Genomic DNA, 10,702 nt, shown 5'->3' on the forward strand with positions numbered 1-10,702 from the left:
GCGGCGGTAGGAGGGGGGAAACAGAGTTGTTTATCAGAGTTGTTGATATTGTTGTAGGTTTTAAGAGGTGAGGTATATAGGGTGTCATTGCTGGTCTGTAAAACAGAGAGAGGTGGCACTTCAGTTAACCTATAACCTCAGTTAAAATGCAGTATATCAAACTAGATTGTTTTTTCTTTACTCTGACTTAATGTTTAATGTACGATCACTCAAGCACCCAGATGATAATGGAATGACTCCCAGTAAAACCTCAGGTCATTTCCCATTCTCATTTCCCCTGCTGACAAGGTGCTCTCTGCTTAATGCATGTTTAACGTTTTCTTCTCTCTGTCTCTCTCTGTCTGCCCTGCACAGACAAGTTGTGCTTCAACAGCTTCTTCCACAACGAGGACATGCAGGAGATCACCAAGCACTTTGTGGTGTGTCATGTGGATGCTCCTGGACAGCAGATCGGAGCCTCTCAGATGCCACAGGGGTATATAATACCTAAACACACGTACATGTCTATACACACTTATACCTATCCATGCACCTCTGGTGTTGTCTTGTATGGACTGGAGTGTGCAGACAGACAGATAGACAGGGATTCCTACAGTGCCGTCTCTTTGCCACGTGACTGTTTAACTAAAGATCTCCACCTCACCTCTCAACAGGTACCAGTACCCCACCATGGACCAGCTGGCAGGCATGCTGCCCAGTGTAGTGCAGCACTTTGGGTGAGTGGGCCTCCCCCTCCTCTCTCTCCTAGTAAACAGTACATATATTATCCATATTGTTCAACTTTGAATGCATKAATGAACCTGTAAAGTAATTCAAACCATTCTCATTTGACAGATTCAAGAGCATTGTGGGCATTGGAGTTGGGGCTGGCGCCTACATCCTGGCCAAATTTGCTGTAAGTTATACCTGGTTATTGTTCTTTTTCACATATTTCATATTTTGGGGCCTAATAATGATCCCAGGTATATCTACCACAGGAGGCTGGTGGCACCTTAATTGGGGAGGACGAGCTCATGGTAATGGCTCAAGTGGAATTAATGGAATGGTATCAAGACATGGTTTCTATGTGTTTGATGCCATTCCATTCGCTCCGTTCCGGACATTATTATGATCCATCCTTCCCTCAGCAGCCTCCTGTGGTATCTATCTAACATAAGACAGCCTTGCTCTGCTCTGCTCTGTCCTCAGCTGATCTTCCCTGATCTGGTGGAGGGCCTGGTGCTGCTCAACATCGACCCCAACGGGAAGGGCTGGATCGACTGGGCCACCGGCAAGGTAGCAGACACTKCACCTCTGTGGCAAACACATAAACAGAGTTACCTTTTAAAGCATATTCCAACTATCAAAATGGCTGCTGTACTTGCAATTGGTGMAAGGTAATAATATCTATCTCTCTTTCCTCATCTCTCTCTTTCTCTCTCTCCTCCCCCTTCCTCTCCAGCTCTCTGGGCTCACCAGTGCTCTTCCAGACACAGTCCTGCCCCACCTCTTTAGCCAGGTGAGTTCTCACTCCAGATATGTGTGGTAATCAAACCATTATCCACATACCTACAATAGTTTGTGGCAATACATAGGACTACACACCAAAATAACAACAACACTAGATTGGAGGCTTTGGACTACACACCATAATAACAACAACACTAGACTGGAGGTGTTGGACTACACACCATAATAACAACAACACTAGACTGGAGGCTTTGGACTACAAACATAAATAAATAAAACACTAGACTGGAGGCTTTGGACTACACATAATAATAACAACACTAGACTGGAGGCTTTGGACTACACACCAATAATAACAAACACTAGACTGGAGGCTTTGGACTACACACATAATAACAACAACACTAGACTGGAGGCTTTGGACTACCACACATAATACAACAACACCAGACTGGAGGCGTTTGGACTACACACCATAATAATAACAACACTAGACTGGAGGCTTTGGACTACACACACATAATAACAAAACACAGACTGGAGGCTTTGGACTACACACCATAATAAACAACACTAGACAGGAGGCGTTGGACTAACACCATATAACAACAACACTAGACTGGAGGCGTTGGACAACACACAATAAACAACAACACTAGACTGGAGGGTTGGACTACACACCATAATAACAACAACACTAGACTGGAGGCGTTGGACTACACACCATAATAACAACAACACTAGACTGGAGGCGTTGGACTACACCATAATAACAACACTAGACTGGAGCTTCGGACTACACACCATATAACAACAACACTAACTGGAGCGTTGGACTACACACATAATAACAACAACACTAGACTGGAGGCTTTGTACTACACACCATAATAACAACAACACTAGACTGGAGGCTTTGTACTACACACCATAATAACAACAATCAGACTGCACGCTGTGTTATGTTAATAACCTTCAAAGACATTTCTCCAGTCTACCTGTGTTATTGTGGATGGTTGTACGGAGGAGCTGATGAACAACACAGAGCTGGTCCAGAGTTACCGTCAACAGATCAACAACACCATCAACCAGGTCAACCTGCAGCTCTTCTGGAACATGTACAAAGGTAACAACAACACTAGTGTGTACAGACACACACACACACCTAGTGTGTACAGACACACACACACACACCTAGTGTGTACAGACACACACACACACTATCAATCAATCAATCAAATATATTTATAAAGCCCTTCTTACATCAGCTGATGTCACAAGTGTTGTACAGAAACCCAGCCTAAAACCCAAACAGCAAGCAATGCAGGTGTAGAAGCATGGTGGCTAGGAAAACTCGTAGAAAGGCCATGAGGCTATAGGCTATGAGGGGTGGCCAGTCTTCTTCTGGCTGTGCCGGGTGTGTAGTGTAGTGTGTACACACCACACCACACAACACACACACACCACACACACACACAACACACACCACACACACACACACACACAACACACACACACCACAACACACAACACACACACACACCCTAGTGTGTACAGACAACCACACACTAGTGGTGTACTGCAACTGTGTGTGTCTCTGTGTGTGTGTGTGTGTGTGTGTGTGTGAGAGACTTGTGTGAGAGACTGCGCGCGCGCACGCACGCGGTCTGTCTGTCTGTCTGTCTCTGTCTCTGTGTGGGGCAGATGGTGAGAGCACTATATTATTTGAGAGAATGTAAGCAGTGTGTCTCACAGTTCTCCTCTCCCTCTCAGCCGTAGGGATCTGGAGATGAACCGCTCTGGGACCATCATCAATGCCAAGACCCTGAAGTGAGTCTCTCTCTACACTACTAGACTATTTTCCTTTGGTCCTTCATGGCATTGTCTAATTAAGCAATAAGGCATGAGGGGGTTTGGTATATGGCCAATATACCATGGCYCAGGGCTGTTCTTAGGCACAACGCAAGACGGAGTGCCTGGATACAGCCCTTAACCATGCTATATCAAATATTAGGACGAGCAATGTCGGAGTGGCATTGACTAAAATACAGTACAATAGAATACAGTRTATACATATGAGATGAGTAAAGCAGTATGTAAAAATGTTTAAAGTGAYGAGTGTTCCATTATTAAAGTGGCCAGTGATTCCATGTCTATGTATATAGGGCAGCAGCCTCTAAGGTGCAGGGTTGAGTAACTGGGTGGAAGCTGGCTAGGGATGGCTATTTAACAGTCTGATGGCCTTGAGAGAGCAGCTGTTTTTCAGTCTCTCGGTCCTAGCCAGGCCGTGGCTCGGGTGGTTGATGTCCTTGATGATATTTTGGCCTTCCTGTGACATCGGGTGGAGTAGGTGTCCTGCCCATATACCACAAACCCCCGAGGTGCCTTATTGCTATTATAAACTGGTTACCAACATAATTAGAAGGAAAGAATTTTGTGTCATACCCGTAATATATCAGCATTCAGGGCTCGGTCCACCTGGTTTATAGTAGTGTTTAGGCACCTTTAACATTCATAACAGGTTACTGAAATTAGCCATATTTGTGTATGTGTGTTTGTGTTGTTGCTGATCTGTGCTCTGTGTTTCTAGGTGCCCTGTCATGCTTGTTGTTGGTGACAACGCTCCAGCTGAGGAGGGAGTGGTGAGTCCTTTTCCTTCTGTTATTCCACTCCTTTTCTCTCATCTACACCCTCTCTCCAATTTCAATCTCTTCCTCTTCTTCCTCTCTCCCTGCCTCACCTCCCTGCCTCACCTCCCCTCCTCCCTGCCTCAACTCCCTACTTGCCTGCCTCACCTTCGTTCCTCCCTGCCTCACCTCCCCTCCTCCCTGCTTCACCTCCCTTCCTCCCTGCCTCACCTCCCTGCCTCACCTCCCTTCCTCCTTGCCTCACCTCCCTTCCTCCCTGCCTCACTCCCTTCCTCCCTGCCTCACCTCCCTACTTCCCTGCCTCACCTCCCTTCCTCCATGCCTCATCTCCATTCCTCCCTGCCTCATCTCCGTTCCTCCCTGCCTCACTCCCTTCCTTCCTCCCTGCCTCACCTCCATTCCTCCCGGCCTCACTCCCTTCCTCCCTGCCTTACCTCCCTTCCTCCCTGCCTCACCTCCCTACTTCCCTCCATCCTTCTGTTGTGACTCTGTACAGTACTTGGCATGCTGAAAGGTATGTTTGCCCTCATTGAGAGAAACAGAACAGGTTAGTCAGCAGAAGCTCAGTTCTCTGTCTCTCTCTAGGCACCCCTTTCCGGGGACGGCTGAGTCAACTGTGTGTGTCTCACTGCCTCTCCAAGGCCCATATGTATCTCTCTCTCTCTCTTTCTGCTCCAGTCTCWGGGTTTCCACATGCTCTTATGGGACAGATTTTTCTATCTGTGTCTTTCTGTACTGTTAATCTGCTAGACTTTCAGGAGGTCAAGGCTTAATCACATCCCTCCTCTGTAAATGTAGGGATGATAGGAGGAGGGGATGGACAGGGGAGGGGCTAAAATGTTATAAAAAGGTTATACAACCTTTTTAGAGCGAGAGAGAGATGAAAACATAGATGAAAAATAGAGATATGACAGATGGAGGTCACTTTAATATTTATTGCTATGTAATGTCTGCCAGCACACATCTGTACACACCCCGTGTGCTGGAATGACTCATCACTGCAGCAGACTTCAGTAGCTGAGTCCACCCTCTCCCCCACCTCCCTCCAAGCCTATCTTCTGTCTTTCAATCACAACATCTATGTCTCTATAATGCTATTGATTTCAATTTTTTATATGTATATATAAAGAGACGACTCCGGGATGCTGGCCTTCTAGGCAGAGTTGCAAAGAAAAAGCCATATCTCAGACTGGCCAATAAAAAKAAAATATTAAGATGGACAAAAGAACACAGACACTGGACAGAGGAACTCTGCCTAGAAGGCCAGTATCCCGGAGTCGCCTCTTCACTGTTGACGTTGAGACTGGTGTTTTGCGGGTACTATTTAATGAAGCTGCCAGTTGAGGATTTGTGAGGCGTCTGTTTCTCAAACTAGACACTCTAATGTACTTGTCCTCTTGCTCAGTTGTGCACCGRGGCCTCCCATTCCTTGGTCTGTTCTGTGAAGGGAGTAGCACACAGCGTTGTACGAGATCTTCAGTTTCTTGGCAATTGCTCGCATGGAATAGCCTTCATTTCTCAGAACAAGAATAGACTGACGAGTTTCAGAAGAAAGTTCTTTGTTTCTGGCCATTTTTGAGCCTGTAATTGAACCCACAAATGCTGATGCTCCAGATACTCAATTAGTCTAAAGGCCAGATCTATTGCTTCTTTAACCAGAACAACAGTTTTCAGCTGTGCTAACATAATTGAAAAAAGGTTTTCTAATGATCAATTAGCCTTTTAAAATTARAAACTTGGATTAGCTAACACAACGTGCCATTGGAACACAGGAGTGATGGTTGCTGATAATGGGCCTCTGTACGCCTATGTAGATATTCCATAAAAAATCTGCCGTTTCCTGCTACAATAGTCATTTACAACATTAACAATGTCTAYGCTGTMTTTCTGATCAATTTTGATCATACATTTTAATGGACARAAAAATAGCTTTTCTTTCAAAAACAAGGACATTTTTAAGGGACCCCAAACTTTTGAACGGTAGTGTACATCTGAGAATGAAATATCCAGCACCTTGGTCCTCTATGTAATATTTTGTTGTTCCTCAAGGTTGAATGTAATTCCAAACTTGACCCGACCAACACCACCTTCTTAAAGGTATGAATGCAAAGTATTCGTTGTGGAATGTTGGTCTTTATTCGATTTTTCATCTAATTAWTTAACCAAATGGAAAATAATTGTACCTTACATGTTGTACTTGTTGAAACATTTGATGTAAAAATAGAGTATTCTGTAATGACTAATGTCCCTGTTCTCCCCTGTTGTGCTTCAGATGGCTGACTCWGGTGGACTTCCTCAGCTCACACAGGTCAGAACACTGCCTTCAGATGGCCCTCTGCATCCTCTCATTCCATATTCAAATACTCCTACTATTATTTAGCYTTCCTCTGCACCACCTCCATATCCCCCTTACTTCCTCCAGTTTCTCTTCTGACGCAACTCTCAGTTGACCCCTAACTTCCTCTTTAAAATACTTCTCTAACCTCTCTATATAATGCCTCCATACAACCCTCTTCTGAATCTCCACTTCCTCTTTTTATAAGCCATTCTGCCACCATGAGAGGGTTGGCTCTATAGCACTCTCCACAGAACTCCACAGAGGTCATTGACATCATCTGGGGTCAGAGTTACACAGGAGTCTCAGGAGTGTCTAACCGTACTCTTCTTGTTGTTTTATAGCCTGGAAAACTGTCCGAAGCATTCAAGTACTTCCTTCAGGGGATGGGCTACAGTAAGTATCTAGAACCCGATTACAGTAATTTGTCATATGTGAGTGAGTGTGTGAGACTGTGCATGTGTTTGCGGTCTCTCAGAAACTAGGCATCACTACCTTGACTGAGTTTATCTCTCCATACCTTAGAAATACAATGTTGTACAGTCTTCTCCCTTGTTTGTCTTAATCCTCTGCTTAAACACTGTCTGTACGTTGGGTTGTTCTGAATGTGTGATGGACTCCAGTTYGGACTGTGTTGTGAAAATGTTGTTTGGTATGGTGCGATGTGATGTCTATTGCAGGGACCTGTGTTGTGTTAATCTTGCCCTCTATGTTTTCCTGCCTTCGCTCAGTTGCGTATGTGAAGGATCGGAGGTTGAGTGGAGGGCCAGGTACTTCCTGTTTGCTGTTCACCTCTGACCTCCTCCTCTCTTCTTCCCCTACATGAGATGTGGAGTGATAATACTCTGATCATATATCTGCCTTGTGACTTATTATTGCATTTTATTTGTTTTGGCGCTTGATTCCTGGTCATTTGCAATCTTGACGATTTTATTCAAAATGTTTTTTTTTATGCATTTTTCCTCAGCCTAAGGGAAAATATGCCATTGTTACTTTTTTCCCCATCCCTGCCATTGCATTTTCTATCTTGCTCTTTGCATGGGATACAGTTAATTATGATCCAGAATTGAACTCTCATTGGCACATTGGAGTGTCCAAGTGAAGCAACTTTTTGAGGAATGTTTGCATGAAAACAAATAGGAATAGGTCTTGCCAGATTGTAAATTGAATATTATAGCTAATAGGCCTGTTATGCAAATACAGTGCCCAGAATAATGATTGGGAYAGTGAAGCATTTTTTATTATTTTGGCTCTTTACTCTAAAAGTTTGCATTTGAAAACAAACAATGAGGTTAAAGTGCAGCTTTGATTTGAAGGTAYTTTCATCCATATTGGGTGAACCGTTTAGAAATTACAGCACTTTCTGTACATAGTCCCCCCGTTTGATATTTGTGCATCTGTAACTTTCTCACTCGTCATTAATTTACGATTCATTCAGGACTTTCCGTAATCCTGGTAGGATCCACATTCATGTAGAAGTGTTTAGAAACATATTMTATTCAAATTTACAATAAAAGTGACTCCAAAATGCCACAATACATTATTTACCATTCATTTCTATTGGGAACAAAAATCTGAAACACAACCAAAACAAACAGCAAATTCATCCAACAAATTTGTAGAGTCACAAACTAGTAGTAATTGCGTGCTATACAGTGCCTTCGGGAAGTATTCAGACCCCTTGACTTGTTCCACATTTTGTTACAGCCTTATTCTAAAATTGATTACATAGTTTTTTCCCTCATCAATCTACACACATTACCACATAATGACAGAGCAAAAACAGGTTTTTAGAAATGTTTGCTAATTCATGAAAAAAATAAATAATAATAATATCACACATACTTATATAAGCATCTTTGGCAGCGATTACAGCATGGAGTCTTCTTTGGTATGACGCTACAAGCTTGGCACACCTGTATTTGGGGAGATTCTCCCATTCTTCTCTGCAGATCCTCTCAAGCTCTGTCATGTTGGATGGGGAGCATTGCTGCACAGCTATTTTCAGGTCTCTCCAGAGATGTTAGATCGGGTTCATATCCGGGCTCTGGCTGGGCCACTTAGGGACTTTCAGAGACTTGTCCCGTGCCACTCCTGTGTTGTCTTGGCTGTGTGCTTAGGGTCGTTGTCCTGTTGGAAGGTGAACCTTTACCCCAGTCTGAGGTCCTGAGTGGTCTGGAGCAGGTGTTCATCAAGGATCTCTCTGTACTTTGCTCCGTTCATCTTTGCCTCAATCCTGACTAGTCTCCCAGTCCGTGCCGCTGAAAAACATCCCTACAGCATGATGCTGCCACAACCATGATTCACCTTAGGGATGGTGTCTGGTTTCCTCCAGACGTGATGCTTGTCATTCAGGCCAAAGAGTTCAATCTTGGTTTCATCAGACCAGAGAATCTTGTTTCTCATGGTCTGAGAGTCCTTTAGGTGCCTTTTGGCAAACTCCAAGTGGGCTGTTATGTGCCTTTTACTGAGGAGTGGCTTCCGTCTGGCCACTCTACCATAAAGGCTTGATTGGTGGAGTGCTACAGAGAGTTGTCCTTCTGGAAGGTTCTTCCATCTCTACAGAGCAACTCTGGTGACCAAGAACCATCGGGTTCTTGGTCACCTCCCTGACCAAGGCCCTTCCCCCCGATTGCTCAGTTTGGCCAGGCGGCCAGCTCTAGGAAGAATTTTGCTGGTTCCAAACTTCTTCAATTTAAGAATGATGGAGGCCACTGTGTTCTTGGGGACCTTCAATGCTGCAGAAATGTTTTGGTACCTTCCCCAGATCTGTGCCTCGACACAATCCTGTCTCTGAGCTATAAGGACAATTCCTTCGACCTCACGGCTTGGTTTTTGCTCTTACATGCACTGTCAACTGTGGGAAAGGGGGATACCTAGTCAGTTGTCCAACTGAATGTATTCAACTGAAATGTGTCTTCTGAATTTAACCCAACCCCTCTGAATCAGAGAGGTACGGGGTGCTGCCTTAATCAACATTCACATCTTCGGGGCCCGGGATACAGTGGGTTAACTGCCTTGCTCAGGGGCAGCTCAGGGGCAGAACAACAGATTTTTACCTTGTCAGCTCGGGGATTCAATCCAGAAACCTTCTGGTTACTGGCCCAACGCTCTAACCACTAGGCTAGCTGCTGCCCCTGGACATGCACTGTCAACTGTGGGACCTTATATAGACAGGTGTTTGCCTTTCCAAATCATGTCCAATCATTTGAATTTACCACAGGTGGACAATCAAGTTGTAGAAACAGCTCAAGGATGATCAATGGAAACAGGATGCACCCAAGCTCAATTTCGAGTCTTATAGCAAAGGGTCTGAATACTTATGTAAATAAGGTATTTCTCCATTTTATTTGTMATAAATTTGCAAACATTTCTAAAACTTGTTTTCACTCTGTCATTATGGGGTATTGTGTGTAGATTGCTGAGGATGTWTTTATTTAGAATAAGGCTATAATGTAACAAAATGTGGAAAAAGTCACACTTTCCAAAGGCCCTGTATATATGGGACCAAATACTTAACTTTTTGCTACATTCATACACATGTAAGTGAATTGGTCCCAATACATTTGCTCCTCTAAAATGGGGGGAGGGGACTGCCTTTACCTTTACCTTCAGACTGACCTCCCAAAATTGTACCTTCCACTATTTCATTCTGTCTTATTTATTTYGCTCTCTTTCTCTCTCTGTCTCTCTGTCTCTTTTTATCTGTCTGTCTCTCTCTTAGTGCCCTCTGCCAGTATGACCCGTCTGGCACGCTCCCGGACGGCCTCGCTGACCAGTGGCAGCTCCATTGAGAGCTCTCGTATCCGCGGTTTTACACACACTGACAGCAACGAGGGCCAGGTCAGCCATACCATGGAGGTGTCCTGCTGAACCCTCAAACACACATACACGTAGATAAACAGACAGACAGAATGATGTTGGTTGAAGAGAGATGAGTTTCTACTTTGAAATTGTTAGTGCAGGATGTTATCTCTATTTGTCTTTGTATTATCTTTCCCAAAGTCCCTCAGTATTTGACATCTTTTGCCACCCCCTCCCCTCACTGTAAAATGACACCAATGTATTACTCTCCCCCCTTAAACTTAAGAAACAGTTTTGGTTTTCTTGAATTGTCGTTTGTTTTGCTCAGTGTCTCATCCCCCTTCATTTTCCCCTGCTCCCCCAGCCCTCCACCTGCGCCCGCCCTCCTACACTCAGACACATAGCCTCATCTGCCCCCTCCCACACTCATCCGCTTGCCTGCCGACAGTTTCTGTGAGGTGGTCAA

The 10,702-nt window shown here is 44.4% G+C and overlaps 1 protein-coding gene across 2 annotated transcripts; it reads left to right on the forward strand.

Annotated features, from left to right (window-relative positions):
• The first annotated feature begins 335 nt into the window (after positions 1-335).
• LOC111962288 (protein NDRG4) lies at positions 336-10,494 on the forward strand. 2 transcript variants are annotated; one of them, XM_023985262.2, is made up of 13 exons: positions 336-475; positions 654-716; positions 835-895; positions 1,189-1,275; positions 1,442-1,497; positions 2,472-2,573; positions 3,220-3,279; positions 4,040-4,091; positions 6,147-6,194; positions 6,370-6,405; positions 6,777-6,828; positions 7,164-7,202; positions 10,157-10,494. In XM_023985262.2, the coding sequence occupies exons 1-13, from the start codon at positions 393-395 to the stop codon at positions 10,303-10,305; spliced, it is 888 nt and encodes a 295-aa protein (XP_023841030.1). In that variant the 5' UTR covers positions 336-392; the 3' UTR covers positions 10,306-10,494. The 2 variants fall into 2 exon arrangements, with proteins under 2 accessions (XP_023841030.1, XP_023841031.1); XM_023985263.2 differs by lacking the exon at positions 7,164-7,202.
• The last annotated feature ends 208 nt before the right edge of the window (positions 10,495-10,702 follow it).

The sequence above is a fragment of the Salvelinus sp. IW2-2015 genome, linkage group LG4q.1:29 (genome assembly GCF_002910315.2).
Source record: "Salvelinus sp. IW2-2015 linkage group LG4q.1:29, ASM291031v2, whole genome shotgun sequence".
Lineage (NCBI taxonomy): Eukaryota > Metazoa > Chordata > Actinopteri > Salmoniformes > Salmonidae > Salvelinus > Salvelinus sp. IW2-2015.